Source organism: Gavialis gangeticus, unplaced genomic scaffold (genome assembly GCF_001723915.1).
Source record: "Gavialis gangeticus isolate Ggan-Ray unplaced genomic scaffold, GavGan_comp1, whole genome shotgun sequence".
NCBI classification, from domain to species: Eukaryota; Metazoa; Chordata; order Crocodylia; family Gavialidae; genus Gavialis; species Gavialis gangeticus.
In genome coordinates this window covers 126,115,210-126,137,354 of record NW_017729032.1, presented here as the reverse complement: position 1 = coordinate 126,137,354, position 22,145 = coordinate 126,115,210, and the positions used below count along the sequence as shown (strand labels likewise).

The following is a 22,145-nucleotide window of genomic DNA, read 5'->3' as shown; positions in this document are numbered from 1 at the left end:
AGTACAGCTGGGGTCTTGGAACGTATCCCTATTTGTTACATTGTAAAGTGGGTTCCCTTTACCTGAACTGGAGTTATGTGCCGTTTTCCAGGAACGCACTTACAGCATAAAGTGAGGGAAACCTGTATTTTATTTCTGAGAAAACGGTATGTCCCAGTTGTGGCTATTCTGCTGCTGCATGAAATATGTGCCTAATACATCACTTCCCATTTGCTACGTATATATACCATGTGGTAGATCTGCTGACATCCCTATTTCACTGGCTCACCCAGGACAGTGAGAGAGGAGACTTGTGAAATGGAGTTCTCTTGACCTGTCCAAAAGCTTATTAGGGGGTGCGTCTAAAAGAGCAAGAATCTTGATGCTGATAGGACTGACCAAGGATTCCAAACTAGCTAATTTCCTATTCCTGATCCTACCATCAAAACCTGTGTCTGGGTCAGCATAGGCTGGTATTGTGCTGCTGTTTTGCCCATTACAAAACATCATACTAAACTGTTCATTCAAGCACTAGGCTGATTGAGAGCCTTATCCTGTTAGGTGCTCAGACTTGCTCCCTTCCATATCTTCCTTCCACTCCATCTCTTTTTTGTTCAGTTTTCCCAGTCATAGAAAAACAAGAAGCCAGCTACCAGGCTTTTCTGATTATCCAAGACTCACTTACTGGAGATTTGATGTTATTCTTTAAGCATGAGTGATATTTAATACAATTTGTTGAAAGCAGATAGTGCCTAATACTTCAGTAAATTAGCTGTCAACATACTTGAATTGGAGAGAGGGGGCAGGGTGAGGGAAGGGGAGAGAGAAAGAAGAAACATGAAAGAATCCTGTCCTTTTTGCCAAGATCATATAAGAATGCTTGTAAAATGTTGTCCCTATGAAAGCATCATGATCTCCTCATTACAAAAAAAAAGATTCTGCAAGTTGCCAGAGTATTTAATTGCAGGAGTCAGAGTAATTGAGAAGTCCGGTGACCTGAAGTAGGAGAAATGTAATTGGTTACAAATTTACGTGTTATATGTGATAATCAGACTCTGGGAAACATCAGAGAGGCAAAAAACATAAGGCAGCACTTCCCAGCGAGTGGTTGGGGTTTATTCCTAGTTGACAGTTGGGAAAAAAACTCGTGTTTCCTCTGCAATTAGTTCTATAACAGAGCATGACAGAAGGCAAGGTAGAGGTGCACATTATAGACTAACTGGAAAAGATGCATAAGCATAAGCTGTGGCTCATGAAAGTGTATGCATCTCTGATTCAGGTAGCCAATAAGGTACACTTCCACCTTGCCTTCTGTGTGACTTCAGGCTAACATGGCTAGCTATCCCTCAGGCCCCGTCAACACACGAAGGGAAAGGCCCAATGGGATCTAATATGCGATCCACATAATCACACCTCCTGCCATGCCACACATTGAGGGGCTCCCAGCCACGGAGTTACCCCACACACCCCTGAGCCTGGTGGATCACAGCAGCCATGATCCTCCAAGCCCAGGGGTTTCATGCAGCCCTGAGTTTAGAGGATCGCAGCAGCCACAATCCCTCAGACCCAGGAGTTTCACGCACTTCAGAGCCTGGGAGATCACCACTGCTGCGATCTTCCAAGCACCGGGGGGTTTATACACCCCTGAGGCTGAGAGATCACGGCTGCTGCAATCCCTCAGGCCCAGGGGTTTCACACTGGGCATGGTGCTGATGGGGCTCCAAGCTGCAATGGTGCACCCCTACAGCTGGGAGCTGATGGGGCTCCCAGACATAGGGGATACCCTACTATAAATGCAGACTAAAGCTCAACAGCAACCAGCTGCCAAGTTAGTACACAATTTTGAGGTCTAAGTTTATTACTGGTTGGAGCTTTTTATGGCTCCTTTGCACATGTATTTGGTCTTATGGTAACTGCATAATTAACCAGTTAATTGTGCAATAGCTATAACATGTAGAGGGGGCTCAGAGCTCTGACGGGGGTAATGGTGAGGCTGCTTGGCTGCTCTCAGCTTTCTTGCCCACTAGACCTCCACACACAGCCTCCAAGCCACTGGGTAGCACAGTGTACAGCCCTAGTCCACACTTGGGCTCAATGAATTTCCAACTTATGTTCTCTCAAAATAGCAAAAGTATTTTATACATGTTATGGTAATGTATACGTCAGGTGGGCAGTGTTGAGCAGGGTGTTCTGTTTTCTATCCAACAGTCCTACAAAGTGACTGTGTCTGGAGAGAACTCTCAGCAAAGTGAGACAACAAAGCTGGAAAGGCATTTTTCAAAAAGCAGAAAAAAAATTACTGCTTTTCTGCAGAGAACACAAATGATAAAATTAGGAAAGGCTTGCGTGAAAAAAGAATGCAAGGTCACCGGATGAAAAATGCCATGTATTCAAAAGCTTGCCTTACTTGTTCCAAGACACACAGTTGGTGCAATAAAAGATATCACCCACAGTGATCCTTGACTCTCTCATACAATTGGTCGGTCATTCTGTTGATAGCCTGTGGGATACCATGACCAGCTGTGGTTCTGGATCACTGCAGCAGTGGCTCCTGGGCATTCTGTGTCTATGTATCATTCCCATAGCTTTCCTAGACTTGTGACAAAAGAACTAAATGGTATGGTATGGTATGGTATGGTATAAAGAGCTCCACTGTGGTGTATTACAGAATCACAGAAAAGGGATGTCAGGAACCTATGGAAGGGACCTCAGGAAGTCATGGAGTCCAACCCCCTGCTCAAAGCAGGACCACCCCCAACTACATCATCCCAGGCAAGGCTCTGTGTAGCTGGGTCTTAAAAACCTCCAAGGATGGAGATTCCATAATTTCTCAGGGTAACCTGTTCTAGTGCTTTACTACTTTCCTTGTGAGACAGTTAGTCCTAGTATTTAACCTAAACTTCCCTTGCTGCAACTTGAGGCCACTGCTCCTTGTTCTGTCATCTGCCACCACTGAGACCAGTCTAGATCCATCCTCTTTGAACTTAGCTCCTTCCTCTTTGGAACCACCCTTCAGGCCTGAAGGCTGCATAGAGTCTGTCAATCCCAGATAGACCTCATTAGCCATCTTCTGACACACAGATAAGACAGTCATGGAAGACAATCATCCTCAACTGTGAGGGATTGCTGAAGAACAAGTGTTGAAGGCTTCTATTAAATCCTCTCTCACTCTTCTCTTCTCCAAAATAAATAAGCCCAGTTCCCTCAGCCTCTCCTCAGAAGTCATGTGCCCCAACCCCTGAACCATTTTCGCTGCCCACTACTGGACTGTCTCCAGTTTGTCCACATCCTTTCTGTAGTGGGGGACTCAAAACTGGACAGTACTCCAGACGTGGCCTCACCAGTACCAAATACAGAGGAATAATCAGTTCCCTTAATCTGCTGGCAGCACTCCTACTAATGCAACCCAGCAAGCTGTTAGCCTTCTTGGCAATAAGGTCACACTGTTGACTCATATTCAGCTTATTGTCCACTGGAACCCCCAGCAGCTTTTCTGCAAAGCTGATGCCTAGCCAGTCAGTACCTGGCCTGTACTGGTGCATGGGATTGTTCTGCTCTAAGTGGAGGACTTCACACTTGTCTTTATTGAACTTCATGATTTTTTTGGGGCCCAATCCTCCAATTTGTCAAGGTCTCTCTGAATCCTAGCCCTACCCTCCAGTGTATCTATGACTTCTCCTAGCTTGGTGTATTACATTACAATATTTCATCATAGAAAGCTTTCACTTTACACTGTGGCTTTCGGTAGGTGAACATTTTCTTCTCTACCATGACATCAGTTTTATCCTATAAAATTTTTCTGGGTGATAAGCGGCTTGGTAAATCTAGACTACAAAAAGGTTCAGGATGGAATGCCATTCTGTTGAAGGTATTTCTATATTTAAAGAAGACAAACATCTCTGGTTCAGTTTCAATCAATTTTTCTTGTGGAGCTCTTGGAAAAAATTTGATGAGTAACTTTGAGTTGGAACTCTTTTCTTTCTGGAAAATAAAATCAAGCAGGGAGGCAAGGGGTCTGGTTTTGGTTGGGATAATGCTGAAAGGAGAATGATAAAGTGCATCTTCTGTCAAAGAAGTCTTCATTAGTTCTTCCTCATGAAATGCTATACAGGACTTTGATCTTGTTAACCATTTCCAGCCTCTAAACTGCATTTTTGGTGAGGTTACGGAGGTGGTAGTATAGGGCAATGCTGATATAATCTGGAGCCTTTGGTTTTCTTTATCTCTGTCAATCAAATTTTCAGGCTAAGTGGGATATGGGGATTATAAAGACCTGGTGGTCTCCTTCAGTGAGGAGTGTTTATTTTAATTTTTTAGATGTATCAGCAATGTTTTGATATCCCTCACAATCAGGCCCTGTTGACTTGAATATATGCTGTATGAGAAGGCTGGACAGAAGTTCTTCCATTCTTTTTTTTTTTCAGATCCTATAAGGTGATATTATAAAATTGCTTCCCCCTAATTCCTCTCATACAATATATGTTCAACATGTATTAGTAGGTAAATTAGTGAACATTTTGGGCAAGACAGTCAGTATGCAGACAACTTATAGCTAGTACCAACCTTGGGCAGCTACTGATGCCTGAATGAAAAGTGCAAATTATAGAAACTAATCCAGAGTACTGTTTCAGAATACTTGCAGTTGTGACTGGGGTGTTTGTTCACACTTTAAGAGATGTCTAATAAAGAGGTACTTCAAGACCTCAAACAGCTAGTGGCTTTATTGGCTAGTAGTTTTGTTTCATCTCATTTGATCCTGCCATAATCACCCATGCTTTTGTGACCACTGCTTTGGATTACTGTAATGTACTCAGTGAGCGCATCTACAGAAGATGCTATGTTGCTGTAGTGATGAGCTATGGTGACGTAGTGTCGGCATGCACAGACCATGACACTGACACTACTGCACAGTAGCAATGAGCTGCTGGGACTGTACAGTAATGGTGGTTACTGGGCAATCATTTAGTACTTGCTAAAGCAAATACTAAAAGATTGCACAGTATCAACTGCACAGTCAGGTGCACGTGTAGACGCACCCAGTGGGAGGTTTATGAATGTGGCAGCCTGCTTTCCTAAACCAGGGCAAGACTATTATGCCCAAGCTTCAATGCTTGTACTGCTTCCTATTCAGCTACAACCATTAAAACTCTAAATTGTGTTTTAGGAACTCATTTCCTGAGAAACTGTATCTTCCAGTATTTGTTGCCTTGGCCATAGATCAATAGATGTGTTCTTGCTTATAGTCCCCATATGTGATGCCCCTGTTAACCCTCTTCTATTGGATCTCTCTTGGCCCTCAACTCAAGGCTTCAATCACCATAGAATATTGAAGGGGGTAGGCTAAAACCAGTAGTAAATCTAAATTAAGCTTTTGGCCTACTTTTGTCAAACACAATCCGTTGCCCTGAATCACAGGAAACAACACATACAAAAGAAAGCAAAAGAAGTGTTATGTAGAGTGTGTGTGTGTGCGTGCATGCATGTGTACACATGCCCACTCATGTATATACAGGATGATCAGGACCTTCATGCTAGAGACGTTCAACACCTGCACGGGTCCTTACTGTGAACTTAGCATTGCTCAATCTTGCTGAGTAAGATAATCAGCAAAGGGATAAAAAGAATCTTACAAGACCATCACCAGATCTATCTGCTGAACCGACTTGAGCCAGTTCAGAGGAATCAGTACCATGACCATCAGCCTTTGTTAGGGCCTTCCAGTGGGAGGAAAGTTATATGACATGGCAGGATATCTGAAATCTAAAAGGAAGCACTTGGCCCTGAATCTGGTTAGGAATGGGATTAAAGTGTGAATCTGTTGAAAAACCTCTGCCATCAGAACCACTTTCCTGAAAGAATCTGGTGAACAGTTATGGTGACCTGAAACCAACATAGTGGAAGTAATAGACAGGTACCTGTCATTTGGAAAAGCAAAAGGAACAGACTCCTGTAGCAGGTTGTGTTTCTCATGCCACTCTGCTGATAAATGCACAATACTGTCATGCTGAAATGCTATACAAAGATACACTTTCCTCAGAATAATAACCTTCTGTACAATAAGACTAGTCTGCCCCCTTTCTCCTCTATCTCCATGATGTTTGCATAAAACTCTTTTTTCTTATAGACAATATCCCTTGCACTGTATGATTACTTTTATTAGCTCCTCATCCCAATGAGCTTGCCACTGAAGCTATGTATATTTTGACCAGAAGTTGGGGGGATAAAACTGCTATTCATTTCCTTCCCCCAATTCATTATGACACCCAGCAAACTGAACAAAGCTCCCAAAGGAAGGCTTTTTCCACGTATATTAGGAAAGGGAATAGGCACCAGATTTCCTCAAGAATAGAACTAAGTTTATGCTTAAAAGGGGGGTCTCCTGACGATAAACGAATGACTTTCCTGAGGAAGAAAGCTGAGGTCTATTTTCTGAGGTCTATTTTCTGGAGAGGGAACATTGGAAGTCATATTTACTGCCTAAAGGCACCTTTACATGTGCTCCAGGGTATATGTGTGTGTTTCGGGGAGGGGGACACTTCAATTAGAGCTGCTCTCAGTAACCACTTTAATTAAGGCACACTTAGCATCTCATGTATTCAACTTCTCAAGCTTCAAAATGGTGGTGGGGGTGCTTTAACTAAAGCTCGTTAAACAAACTTTACTTAAAGCCCCCCCCCCACCATTTTGAAGCACGGGACACTGAATGCATGTGATGCTGAGGGCTCTTTAATTAGAGCTCCCCCACCCTCGGAGCACGTGTATCGACACCCTCAGATTGGCAGCAGGATAGTCACATGGGGCACTTTTACATGAGTGTGGAGGCTGCTCTGGCATGCTGGAATTTCAGTGCACTGGCACAGACTTGATCAATCAAGTCTGCTCGAGTGTGGCAACTGCCACCCTCCAGCAGTCTCCTGCATCTCATGTATCAGCAGCCGTGTGCTTTAAAATGGTGGTGGGGGCACTTGATTGAACTAAAGCTCCTTGAACAAGCTTTAGTTCAAGTGCACCCACCACCATTTTTAAGCATGGGGATGCTGATACAGGAGATGTGGTAGCACATTAGGTGCAGACAATTTGACATTTTTTACCTGATCTGGCTAAAGAAGGCAGTTTATAGCCATGACCAAACAAATGCATGGCTGCAGACAGCTTAAAAAATGGTCAATTGGGTGAAAATCTGACCCCCCCCCCCATTGCATGAGGTATCAGATAAAGAAGTTTCAAAATGTAGCATCTTTTGTAACTCTGTCTGTGGAGTCTGTTGCTGTTTTCAGAATGGGAGGGAGAAAGGGAGCAGAGGGAATTCAGTCTGGGTTTTTTCAGCCCCCGTGGAGGGTGGGGTGGGTATAATGGGACTCCTATTCACCCACCCCACCTTTCAGCACCATGTGGGGAGCCCCAAGAATGAGCTCCCTCCGCTGCCTTTCCCCCTCCCATTCTGACAACAGTGAGCACAGGCAGAGAGCCCTGGCCATTACTATGGGAACCCGGCTGCAGGCTCCCAGCCCCCAGGGAGATTCCCCTCCCACTGGAGCCAACAGTGAATGTCTGTTTGGTCTGGGGTAACGCTGCAACTCAGAGCGCTTTGCAGAAATCATCCTGAGTTCTAGCTTGGAGATGCATTTCTGCTGCCCCCCCTAATTAGAGTGGTTCTCGGAGCTGCTTTAACTAAAGCCCTCCCCACCTGAACTAAGGGGCAGACTGGGAGAGACTTCTGTGACAAACATGCCTCTGAAAGTCTTTCCAGTTTTCTTAAGAGACTTCCCTACATCGCATCTGCCAGAGGGAAATTGTGAAAGCATTTCCATTGTTGCTACAATGGTTCAATGCACCCCCATTAGACCTGAGAAGGATTAGATGATGTGCTGACCCTGTGGTGCTGGTAGATGCCAGGAGCCTACCTTAACTAGGGTTGAAGGGCATCTTTCCTGCCTCCCCCTTGGAGCAGACACAAAGGCTTGAGAGGGAAAGACTGCCTCAGCACTGTCTCGCTACACTGTTGTTTTGGAAACAGCCCTCCAGTGAAGCCAAATAGGCCGGTTCTGTTTGAATTATTAGATTTATTAAATGTAAATTAAAGTTATTAAATATACCCTCCAAAATTCTAGATGGAAATTCATGACTGCAGGACATACAGAAGACATTTAATACAGAGGACATTTAATATTCAATGGGCAGTTAGAATTAATATACAAAGTGAGAAAGGGAAATAATAAGAGTGGGCTGATTCGGCTGACCAGAATGGAAACATTTCTATTTTTGTATGCTGTATTTTTCTCAGATCCCTCAGAATACAACTAAACAGAGAATCTTGACAAAAATATTATTTCCGGTTGACAGAGCTTTAGCAAAAAAGGTTTCCTAATTCCAGCAAAACCCCAGCTAACACAGAGTGAAATGGAAAGACAGTGGGATTGCTGCCACTTAAGTTAACTGACACAATATTTTGGCTGTATAGTGTTCTTTTCAGTTCTCTCAGTAATGTCCAAGTAGGCCATCTGGCCTCAACATTATTATTATTTTTTAGACCCTATTCTGGACATGGAAATAGGACTCATGAGCACCATTACATTTGTACATGTTTCAAAAGCACATACGTGAGAGGTACAGAGTTGCTTCTGTGGTTTGCTTAATGCAGGTCAGACTTTGGTCTTATTATGTGCTGCAGCATGTCTATAAAGAGCTAAGCCTGACTCCATGACTACACACTGCAATGGGGTATCCAGAGGGGGAAGCTTCCTCAGAAACAAATTGCATAGTGCTTGCATTGCACCCTCTCTAGACGATGCAGCCCACAGGCTCACAGCTTGGAGGCTGAGAATGACACTAGAGAGACCTTGTGCATGACTAGAAGTATGCGAGGAGTACTAGTATGCAGTTCAGGACCTTAAAGGGGTCACCTGCCACTTACTTCAAGGGCTAGTTTCTGCACAGTGCTACCACTCCAGCAAAGAGACCAGCAGAGGATAGGTCTCCTTCAGCACAAGAGTGCTTCCTTCTGTGTTTCCCCCTTCTCCACACTCATAAGCCAACTTATTATTACAGTAATCTTCACGGAATCATCCTATTTCTCCTCTCTGCTTGTGTATCAGCTCCAGGGTGTCAGTGATGAGGAAGAAGGATTAGAATCTACAGAGTCCCTGCTGGAGAGGGTGGCAAGGAAATAATTTGCACAAGTTCTTGACCTTCTTGTAAGCTTCTACAAGTCTAAACTGCTAAGCAGATGAAGAATCTTTTGTCCTCAAGAGCTGACATAACTGTCTGCAGGATTGGTCAGGCCAGGGTGGAAATCCGCATTAATTGGGAGTAATTTAATTAATATATCTCTTCCCACTGCATAAATGAGATTCAGAATTTACCATTACACCTTTCTTTCCATCAGAGAACATCTACCAACTGTGCTACAGAACACCTTTTTATTCTCTCCTCCAAATGATATTTTATTTAATAACAATGACTATATGTTTAACAATTGGCATTTTTCTTATTATTTCTTCCATGGTGCATTGGCAGGATTTTTAAGAAAATAATGCCCTAAAAATCCTAATGTTCTATGTTAATTGACTTTAGATACCTAATTTGTACCTGTTAGGAGCTGAACATAGCAAACCTCCCTCCCCCAACCTGCCCCTCCCCAACCCCCCCAGACAAACAAACCCAGTTTCATGCAAATCACTGAACTCACTAATTTGAACCTATGACGAATATGCATTAGCTATTTACATAAATGACAGCAAATGCTCCGATTACCAGAGCTTAAACCTGACAAAGCTGCAGCCTAGCACTAGCTTTTGGAACACAAGCATCCTCATGCTACTGGTATCTCCCTGGGCGGCTGTCCAGGTAACTGGCCGCTCCTTGAAAGTCTGCCTCTGGCTGAGATATATCCTGGACTGAATCTGGTTGCTTCCTGACACTGGTTAGGAGATGATCCAACTGGATTGCCAGCCTCTAGCCAGATGCCGAGCTCTGACCCTTTTGGTCCTTGGCTGTGGGAAGGTGGAGAAGTGCTCCCTGATGCTTTCTAGTCAAACCCTGCAGGACAATGTGGCATATCTTACCTTTGTGTGAGATACAAAGCCACAGGTAGGATTGGAAGACTATTAAAGGGTTCTGGAGGACTACTGTCAGATCAACTTAACAATACCAGAACAGCATAGAGTATTTCCTCAGTTCTCTAGATCACAACAGCAACGCTCCTAGACTGGAGCCTTTCAAGAAAATGGTGTTGATCAGAGCAGGCCTGTAGGCTGACTGAGCCAAGGAACAGGCTGGGGGCCACTGTGTGTAGGCTTACCTGAGACGCGCACACATGCACACACACCTCACTACATGGGCTAATCATGTAGGAGCCCTTATCTGGAGAGGTGATGGAACTGGGTGTCAGAGATATACAGCATGCTTACATTGTGTTCCTGGGGAACTCTTGGGTGAGCCCCACTCCTATGACATTCAGTGGAAATATTTTTATTGCCTTCAGGTGCCAATTGGATCAGGCCCAAATACATGTCCCACAATACACTTTGTTTCCAAGATACAGTAGCCTGGGTTAGGCTTTTTTTAAACAAAGACTATTTTGACAGGGCCATTGTCAGCAATTCCTTTGCCGACGAGATACTGTGTAAATAAAAGGATTTCAGGCAGCCATAAAAGCTACTGCATACTTTGTCAAATCATTTGACTTCATACAACATTTGCATGCCAAAGGCTTCTAAGAACATCATACATACATGGAAAAATACATATATTCTTTCCATTTTACCTTTTGGAACCTGAAGTACTTGACCAAGTTACAGCTCTGCATTGTGAATTACTTAACTCTAAATAACCATTACTTTTTATGCAATGTTGTAAGGCAGCGTGTAATTCTTTATTCCTTGGTTGACCAGTCAGGTACCCTTAAAATATTTACAACTTATTATTAAATGTAAACAATTAATTGACCTGCTCTTATCTTTTTGTATTGTCATTTTGATGGATCTTGTTTAAAAACCCTGGGGAATTGAAAAAAGACACCATTACTGAAATTACACTATGGTGCATTTTCAACTCAAATTGAACAAGAATTCTCAATTTAGATTGCTTTTAAATATTTTACTTTCTTATTACACATTAACAGCAAATAGCATACACTGTTTTTAATATACTAATGGGTCACGTATTAGTCATTTGTGAATTGGAAAATTAATCTACACAACGAAGTGTCAGTTAGTTACATTAGAAGGGGGGGATTTTTAGTACAGCCTACTTGTAGCTTTTCCAATTACCTCTATCCTACACATTTGAAGTATAAATTACTTATATTGTATACTTCTCCAGCCAGTTTTTGTCCTCAATTAATCTGGATTTGTAACACTGGATATCCATTTAGTGCATAGTTTAACTTTTAATTCAAATCAGTGAAAGAGAGCAGAATTTGGCTCACTGAATGACACAAGTGTAGATTTTGAAATATTAAGTTTGATTTTTTTTTTTTTGCTGGATTTGATCTTTTCTTATATATTTCTAAATAATTTGGACTACCCAAATCTCTTAAATTCTCTCAGGACACTATAGAAGTGTCTAAAATTCCCTGGTGCCCACCTATAATTTCTACCTCAGTTGTCTCATACAGGGACTATTATGTCAAAGCATTTCAAGCTCCAAAATATAATAGCCAGGGTTCAGGCTTTTCTCAAATGAAGATTACTATGAATCCTATATCTATCAAATTGTGATAAATTCTGAGAGCTGATCCTACTTTAATGCAAACTATTGGTGACTAAAGCCATCAGGCTTTGAAAGTAATTAATAACAAACTGTGATCCGAGAGGCTGAAGACAAATATTTTATCTGTAAGAAACTTGCCACTTAAATCTCTTCCATTTATTTTTTTCCAGGCTCTCAATCTTGATTAATAACAAAACAAAACACAAAGAAGACCCAACAATACAAATGAGAGCTAAGTATTTGCTCCTAGTGACACAGAAAGTTTTAATTTAATAAAAGAAATAGAAAATCAGGGAGCTTACTTCATTTTTTTGGCATTTTCTAAAAGCAATATAGACAATGCTTTTTAGTGCAGTGGGAAGAATTATTATTGAAATTTTAACATCTGTCTGAAACAGACAACATGAGACTATTCCTGAGAGACACCTTAGCTTTCGAAAAATTAAGCAATCAGACTGTCCTGGATTTTCTCACTGACATATTTATAATACTGTAAAGCCAACTCAGTTAAAGAGTCCACAGAAAACATTGCTCTACAGGCAGAAACATATTACTAATTTTCTTCTTACAAAAGTCAAACAGAATTTTAATGCTAAGAAATACAGCAGATCAAAAATTAATATGCTTACCTATTTTTTGATAAAATTTATAGACAAAATATAACATGAAAACTGGCTAAGAAAAAAAGCAGATCTATATAAATCCATATCTACTAAATTTATATCAAATACAGTTATCATGCTTACCATCTAATTAGAAAATATTTAATATAGTAACTTTATTATAAAGTGTGGATACAACTATTTGATTGCAATTCACCATTTGAAAAACTCTTCTAGAGAAGCAATGCTTGAATGCTGACCTCTTAAATGGAAAATATAATGTGACATTTCATATTTTATGCTACTAGTTTTGTAATTACAGTTTATTCCTCCTTTCTCACCCGTTCATATTACAGGTGTACTCCTTGGATAGGACATTAAGTTCATATTGATTTGCCATACAAGTCGTAAACCTACACAGCATTCTGCCGCGTCTATCATTTTAATATTTTGATCCTGCATCTGCTTTTTATTTTCCTTGGAAAATATTTGCCAACTTGTATATTTCTATTGGCACTGAGAACACACAAATGAATATAGGAATGCATTTTATAAGAGATCCAGGTTGTGGGAATCAGAACAAAGTGAGCAAATATGCATGCATTTTCTCTCTCTGCATTACTTACATCATTAAATATCTACAGTATGCATAAAGGGAACAAAACAAAGTAATGCAGAAAAATAATGTAATGATAGTGACCTTGAAACAAACATTCAGGCTAGCAAACAGGTATCATAGTGATGGACATGTTAGAAACATCTAGGTACTATAGACAGGCTATAGTAACCTTGCTTAGCAAAGGGCAAACTAATAACTGATACCTTCTAATAGCCATACTCTAAGGTGAATGTACAAATGAACTGTAATTCTGCAATGTATTGTTTAGATTTTCTCGTATGCAGCCTTTATAGGTTTAGAAACATTTATAAACTGGGGAGTTATAATTTCCATTGTATTGCTATACATCAGAAAGCAAAGAAATTAATTGTGAATATTTATATTCTACTAATGAAAAGTGCAAACCTACACAAAATCTTGTCTGTTTAGATTCATTAATTGTTTTTCACTGAAATTTAGTATAAGTGCACTTAAATATTTCTGTTTGTATGCACCTAACTGTTCTGGACAGTAAAACTTCTTTGGCTTTTCAGCAATATTGAGCTTGGCTGTAACTAAGATAAACATATTTAGTTGTAACTTTTTTCTTTCAAAAAGAGGCAAACTAGATTATAGCAAATAACCTTTAAGATAATTAACTGACAATGCTGCAACTAGCATAAAATCTTCCTTCAGGCGACCCCTAATTTAAGTATTACTGGCACAAAGTGGAGACAGATTGTGCATCACCACCGCAATATTTACATAGCAGAAACCCACAGAGCAGGAAACGTGAGACTCAATGATGCACTAAATTAGGAACAATCATATTCTAGTGTTAATTTGCTTTCTACTCCATCCAAATTTCAGGTCCAGAAATTGGTACAAATACATATAAAACATTCCTGCTTTTTAATGATTAAGAACTAGGATATTCAAATGGTTATGTACATCAGCAAATTTCCTCGTATGTCAATGTTTGCAGGATCAGACCCAAAAACTAAAGATATTATGGCTATTCTTTAAAAAACGAAGACTCTCTAAACTATTTGTTTCTTTCCATACATAATACTATCATAAATAGGCTGGTTTTTTTTCCTTCTGTTTTGCCTGCCCTTTGATTGCAAATATTTTCATACGACAATATCATTGTGATTCTAGGAAGTAATTTAAAGATCATTTTAATTTCTTAATCCCGAATATCTATTTATTCAAAGGACTACAGTTAAGAGAGAAGGGAGAAAAAAGAAAGTCATGGAATTTGTAAATGGATTTGCGAAGTGCCATGCTTATAGGAAATATACTGGTAGTATTTTAGCTTGAAATAAATTTTAGTAATATAATCAATTACTCTGTACTTTTAATTATAAAAGGCAGACACTCCCTCTCCTCCTGAATTAAAAAAAAAGCATTCTAGTTTGGCTTCTATATACAATATTAACAAAATATTTACCTTTCCTAAACGCTGATGCTCTTCAAAAGCAGAAATCAATTCTTGTGCCCAGTTTATTTTTTCAGGGCTTGGAGAGAACTGCTCCTGAACAACAGCAATTTGGTTAGGGTGAATCACCTGCTTACCTACAAGGAAGATTAATAACACCAGAATCATTCACTGACAAACAGATGTTCAAACAAAATGTTCCAACCACTTGAGGCTCTCAAATGCCTTACAGATTATATTACTTAACTACTTATTTCGCTAGATTTTTTTTACATTTTTAAACTGAACAACATGCAGAAAACCTGATGGATTTTATATGAACAAATATAACCAAGCAATAGTTGTATTTAATATCATTTGGAAAAGAAAAAAAAAGAACATAAGTCTTCCCACCCATTTCAATCCATTCATTTTTCTTTTGTCATTTCAGGTGCGTTTCTTAGACAAATCCAGTCAATCAGAATTAAAGTACTAAATATATATATATATGAATTGTAAGTGTATAAATAATGGTAGCAGCAACTCATTAGTACAGTTTTAATGAAAATTATATTTAAAGAATAAAATACATATTATTTTTGATAACTTTTCTTAATTATACAAGTGTTATTCTCTAGAGCCCCATGGTTTGTTTACCAATTAACACTAGTCAGAATTTTTTTATGTACTAGTTATGCTGACTAGTTAGTAGGTGGTAAGTTTGTACTACTTTTCTCAAAGTTATTTGTTAAATTAAATGAATATCAAAGGAGCTTTTTTATTTTCCCTTGCATAAATATTAATAAATAAACTAAGAATAAACATAGCTTTTTATTTTTGCTGATGTCTGTCACATCTGATTGCTTGGTCGGGTATTCAGATTTAATTCATTACTACACATAGTTACATTCAAATATATTTTGATTAACAATTTTAAGTGTGACATTTTACATTTTTATTTTTTTTTAAAATAAATACCTTACAGCAGTGTCTGTGTTCTAAACATTTTAAATTAAATTTTAAAACGCTATTAGAAATAAATGTTATTATATTATCCCCATTTACTTAAATGTCCAGGCAAGAAAAGTTAATTTTCGTTTACAGACAGCAGGAGCAAGTAGAAAACAGATGCCTGATCCTGCAAACTCTTTACTCAGCTGAAATCATCCTTCTTCACATGTTTTACTCACATCCACATCCCCACCGAAGAATGGAAGCTCTCACATGGGTAAGGGCTACTCAAGTCAGGCAACTTATGTGAATAAGCACTCCTCATGGCCCCAATCCAGTTTCAGGATCTCTTACCACTGACCCCTGTCCCCCTGCTGTGGCCACTGGTCCTCTGGCATTCTGCATGGGTACGGAAACACATGCCAGTGGATGTCAGTGGAGGAGCAGGGCACATGTAAGTAAAAGTTTGCCATATTAGGTCCAAAGTGAGTTTCTTAGGTAGAAAAATTCTTCTAAAATAATTCTTATTTAAAGTAAGAGATATATAGGTGTAATAAATGACAAGTAAATTATTTTATGCCTTGCCCTAGAAATGATCCATTCATTTTTAAATGATTTAAAAACTAGAAAAAATTACCTTCAATCATTGGCAATAATTTCATACACTGAAATAGTACCTGAAGGATGCTCTTGTGGATCTTTTTAGCATAGTATAATTTTTAGAAATAAGCAAATAAGAATTGTTCAGGATTATTATATTTTAAAAAATAAGCCATGAAAGCTCAGTGTTATTTTATTTTTTATTACACAATATTTATGAAAACCAGGCTGTCAATAAATTCAGATTCTGATACTGCAATAATGCCACAATAGAAAAGATGGTTTAAAAATTTTGTTTGAATATTTTTATTATTTAAAGATTATTTCTTCACTAGAAATTAAATGAAATGCAGATTTCACTAGTATTTTAATTTTAGCTGCAGTTAGAGGCATTTATAATGAAATCAAATGCTAAGCTTCACAATATAATTATTAACCTCCTCCTTTTTAACTTTATAGTTAATGATTGAATTAGTAATCTTAAATATTGTAAAATACATAGTGAATCATACAAAGTTTAATTTTTAGGGAGAAATATTTGTATTATATGTTTACAATTCTGCCAGAAACTAAAGTTAAAATCAGAAAATAATCAAAGTGTGTGTAGAAATTATATTTAAAATGCAACTGTATTTCTATGATTACAAATAGTTTTAATAAAGGTACTTGTGGTAATAATTTGCAGTTTGTGCCATTATAACATTAGCAAACAGATTACAGAAAATATAATCTAACATCTGATTTATGGCACCGACTTGTCTTTTGTTACGTATTATATATCCAAACAACTGTATCATACGCTTTAATGCCATGCAGGAATGAAGCAAATATTTTAAACTGAACTGTTGTTATTGACAAGTTACTGAGAGAGTGCAAAATTGGTAGACATTAAAATTTATGACCATGAAATCCTTTTTACAGTACTACTTGATATATCATGCTTTAAATCAATACCTGTCAAGTCTTTTAGGTAACTGTATGATGGTGTCATTTTTGTCTTCTACAAAAGACTACAAAAAAGAGGAAAACCTATAGTGTTTCATATTTATATCTAGCTTCTCAGCATGTAGTACTGGAGTAGCTATAATGACTAAGTCAGCTGTTAAAGCTTATTCCAAGTTTTACTTCTTTTTTTTTATACAAACATTCCTAAAGCTGATGACCATTTATATAGTCAATGAACTGATTTTAAATCCATATGTCATGGCATTGTAAAACATATGTTGTCTTAAAAGTAAATGTATTTTTTTCAAAAACCGCACTGGGTAAATATGTTTAAAATATGCACAATACGTGAAGACACGTGTGTATGACAGAAAGAATAGGCTGCCAGGTGTTGTTAAAAAAAAAAGAAAAAAAGAAAACGTATGAACTGCGGCAATAAGGTCTACACTAATATCCATATAGATGGACAGACCCTCTTTCCATTGAGTAACTGTATTTTTGGAGATGTTGATACTGGTTAAACTTCATTAAATATATGTTGCTAACTTTACTTTAAGGCCCCAAATTCACTATAGGCTTAAGTGCACATACTTTGTAAAATACTATGGAATTGCATTAGTTTAGGATGCAGTAAATCTTGTCATCTTTAAATATGTACCTTGCTAATTAATAAGTAAAACCATTTCTTGAGCTCTGTGAAAGATTTAGCCCAGTTTATTTTATTAACACTCATTTACTTTGATGGCACTAGTTATATGTGTAAAAATAAAGAGTTTTGATCCTATATATTGCAAAATGTGCAAGAATTCAGGGTTCAGAACTACTTATTAATACCAGACGTTACAATATTATCATCATAGTAATAGGCAACTAGAAGAGGCACAGGCTTTTGCTTAGCAGAAGGTAATTGGCTAAGAATAGAACAAGGAGAAGTTACTTTAGCAAATAGCAAATTCATTTAAAAACTAAGTTTTAGGCAAAAGAAAATGGTGGAAAATTTGAAAATGCTGACACTTTATTTTGACACTTACAAATTGTTTTTAATTTTTTTGTTTTGAAAGGCTGTTTCTTTTAATTTAAAAATGCACCTACTGTAAAAACAACAAGCCCAAAGTAAATTAAAAAAGAAACAAATATTACTGAAAGAGTTAAACAATATGAAAATGAAAACAAAACATTTTGTTTTAAGTCAAACGAAGCATTTGAAACTGAACACAAAAAACCTGTTTTGATTTTTGTTTCTGCCAACCCCCTGCCCCAAAAAAGTTCTGTTTTGGATTGGCTTGAATCATTTTCTTGTCTTGTCTTTTTTTTTTTTTTGGCTTGGCCTCAACCCAGAAAATCTGTTATTTGTCCATCTCTAAATATGATCCCATATGGAAATGGACTCTATGCTGGGGCATGGAATTTTTGAGATTTGTTGATTAAAGCCATGGAAAGGGTAAGGGCAGAGGCTACAGTTAATGTTAATGAGCGCTGCACCCCCTGGCGGTCTTTAAACTTCTAAAGACCCTCCATGGCTAAGTGAGGAATTGACCTACCTTTGCATCATAAATTCTCAGATGTAGATCTCTATACTCATGACATACCTGAGCCCTATTCTTTGGGTTCTATATTCTAATTTAAAAAAAAATCTTTTTACAGAGGAAGTTCCAGCTTTAAAATCATCAGTAGCTGCTTAGTGCCAGCTGCACAGTTCTCTCTCCCAAACCCTATTATATTGCTTTCAGATGACTCCCTATATATGGCTGCCACAGTCTGAAGTACCTTCGTGGTTGATAATGGCAAATATTTTCTCACTTAGGGACCTGAATTAGGTATCGTAATACATATAAACTTGTATTAAGCATTAACAATTAAAGTGGCCTAATTTTTGGAAGTGGTAACCACTTGTAGATGATTTCAACAAGAGATCTTGAAGCTCAAGAACTTCAGGTAACTAATTTGGAATATGTTGGAATAAATGTTTTAGCCACCAGTAGGTGCTAGAATTCAAGAGCCCTATCAAATTCCTATTGACTTTTGAAGGAATAGGATCCTGCCTGAATGTCTATATATACACACATCAGTAGTGTTCCATAGCTGTGATCAATTAACAGTTTTGCTTCTGAATCAACATACAGATTTTGCAAGTAGAAAAGTTCAGCAGACAACATGGCATAACTTGGAGAGTCTAGAGTTACTATCCATCCACTATTGTTTTTAACAGCAATGTCTAAAACACTTAAATTGATTTTGTTTTATTTGATTTGTTTGTTTATTTACGTAATAGAAATGCTTAAATGTACACTGTGCCACTGTATGTTAAAAACGTCACTTCCTCTTAGGTCACAACCACAAGTCATATATGTTCAATAATAAAAAACTAACAAATATATAACTATTTAAAATCTAACTTGAGTGATAATGTATAGTTATGTAATTTAAAGTGTTGGTTTTACTTGCTAGAATTCTGTAATGCATGTGTCAAATGGCAGATTTCTATTGCAAAAAAAAGCAACCCAACACAATTTTTTTGGTTGATGCACTGTCTCATCAGGGTGTCTGAGTGATCTTATACACCAATCATAGAATAACAGTCTGTATTACAGGACTCTGTTGCAAGGAGCCTGCTGGTCTTGCTGTCTGCCAGTACCCGTAGGTGTCACCAGCACTTACTGGGAGGGGAGCCAGAATATGGGAAAACAAATCAAAGAAAGTAACTTTCATGTCCTAATTAACATGTTGATTCTTTTAAAAATCACTTCTCCCCCACAAATCTTTAGCAATAATTGGTTAAAAATATGAAAAAGAAATAAAAAACATTAAAAAGAATTTCAAAATGTTCAGCACAGAGCACAATACTACATCACACCTGAACTGTGATGGCAGGAAGAATTGCATAGTACACATCTTATAACCAGGCTTCTCTTACAAAAGTGGTCGTTGTGATGGGCTGATTTTATAAAAACAGTCCCTGATTTTGCAGTCAGAATTTTCTGTATGCACTTTTAAAAGCACAAGTTACTGGGGATGCATTTTATAACACAAGTGCTCTGAGAAAGCATTTAGTAGGCTAAATTATATAATGCCCTTGTATGTACTAATTGATAAAGATGCATCATATTTTTTAGACATTGTCAAAACCATACCAGTGAAACCCATTAAGGCACCTTCTCTGGATTGCCTACGGAGCCCATCGTCATCTTGGAAATCAATGTACACAAGGTCTATAGCTTGTAGGCCAAAAGCCTTTGCAGTGACGACTATTTTTTGCCTGGCATATAGAATATCATGAGTTTCCTTACTGCTTGTTGCACCTAAAAAAAACCATGAATAGAAAGAAAAGAAGCTGAAATTAGTTTCATAATCTTCTCATTTGAAAGGTTTCCTATATAAAAGTAATTGTTTCTTTGAATTCTCATTTAACAAAATTTTTAAAAAGAAAAAGAAAGATGTAAGGATGCAAAGTTACACTATCAAAATCATGTAGAGAATTCATTCATATGCTGCTGCCAAGCAAAAAAAAATCTTCAGATCTTAGCTTCTAAAATGTAGGGTGTGATTTAGTTCAAATCACAGGTTTTGGTATTGAAATGAATGGGAGTTTTGGCTGAGCAAGGACTGCAGGGCTGGGACCCACCTTCAGTAATTATGTGATTCTATTGTTTATTGTAATGGTACTGAAAAGCATTACACCAAGAGAAGCATTATACAAATGGACATACTGTGTACAATGAAATGGTTAAAAAATTCACACTGAGAACAGAATTGCACTTTCCTTGGTTGTGATTCTTGTCACAACGGATGTCCTAAGCCAAATGTTCAAGCTTTAGTATCTGGATGGGAAAATTTGAAAAATTATGGCAGATGACTTTTGAGAGGGACAAAAAGCATTCACAAGACTTCATGTGCCCGCAGTATATCAGATAAAAAACATTCTCACATGAATGCTGGTGTGAAAAAATAATAATCTGTTCTCTTTTCCTTAGGGTCACTGCCTAGATGTGGATCATCAAGTCATATAGAATAATTCAAAACTTTGTTGCTAATTTTATACTGGAATATTTATACTTTGGTTAGACGTTGGCACTTCTAAACTATGCGTGTTGTTGTAAGGAGTTTTGTAGCTGAATCAGAACAACAAAAGGAAAATTAGCAGATTATAAAGGGGATTCTGAAAATGGCTTTGGAAGAATGGTAATATTGTCTAAATGTAGGTCCTTGAAGTGATAAGGCTGTTTTGACATGGCACATGTTTACAGTAAATATACTAACACAAAACATAACAGGAAACTACTTGTGCATAATGTCAAAATATTGAACGGATATGCATATAATATTGTAAATTATGCTAAAATCAGAAACGTAAGCATGTCACTTGAAAAGCGTTTCTTAAGAGTATATACAAGTATTGGTTCATATTAATATTACATTTAAAAATAATCTTAGTGATTTACCAGTTTTTTAATTTTTGCTATAGTATGACAAAAACAGAAAAAGATCAGTGTATTGTAAAGCCACAGCTCTAGCAGGAACATTTCAATATATCAGCAGTACATTATAAAATAATAAAAATAATGGAGAAAGGAAAAGTAACTTCAGAATAATCTCCCTACAGTGTTTTAGCCACCGGGTAAAACAACAGCAGTAATCTGAACTGCAAATGATATAAACTACGATTTATAATAAATAGGCAGGTAAGAACCTATGCTGGCACGAAAATCCTCTCCTCCAAAGACTACTGCATCCAGATGAAGGCCAACTTGGGGTCCTATCCTCAGTGTTTCTTCACACACTGCCTTCAAATGAGAACAGAGTATTAATTTCTACAGAATTTCAGGGATCCCAGAGAGCAAATTATACTGTCTTATTCTATTAAAAAAAATCTTTTGGCTAACATTACTTCAGAAAAATAAACTACTGTCAGTACTTTCTTGCATTTAATATTTTAAAATGACTCAGCAAAACATATATCAATGTGTTTGCATATAAACAAATACTCTGTAGTTACAGCAGACAACCTTACATTTTTGCCTTTTTTGAGGGGGCAAATATGAATGAACTTATGACTGCCACAGACACTTCTGCAACTGCACTTTAAAAATGCATGCAACAGTAGTAAATTGAGTACTTGTTAAATGCTGCCCATAAATGAACACATACCTGCTTTCTTTAATTTATACTTTAGTATTTATAAATGTTGTACAAGAAACAGAAACAAAGATGAAAGTGTCTGTTATGAAACAAATAGTAGTTGGATGTTTCAAAGCATGTATATTATGAATTTAAAAATGTTAATATTGTTCAGTACAGTTAAATTAGCTACCAGAAGCAAAAAAAAAAAAAAAAAAAAAAT

General features: G+C 37.7%; 1 protein-coding gene across 1 annotated transcript in view; it reads right to left on the bottom strand.

The window, feature by feature from the left end:
* The window catches only part of CLYBL (citrate lyase beta like), a 174,519-nt gene that overhangs the window by 5,602 nt on the left and 146,772 nt on the right, over positions 1-22,145 (bottom strand). The window contains exons 5-7 of the mRNA XM_019523832.1: positions 21,495-21,588; positions 19,939-20,106; positions 14,345-14,469 (exon numbers count right to left, since the gene is read on the bottom strand). Coding sequence (XP_019379377.1) covers positions 14,345-14,469; positions 19,939-20,106; positions 21,495-21,588 — 387 coding nt within the window. The remainder of the gene's footprint in view (positions 1-14,344; positions 14,470-19,938; positions 20,107-21,494; positions 21,589-22,145) is intronic.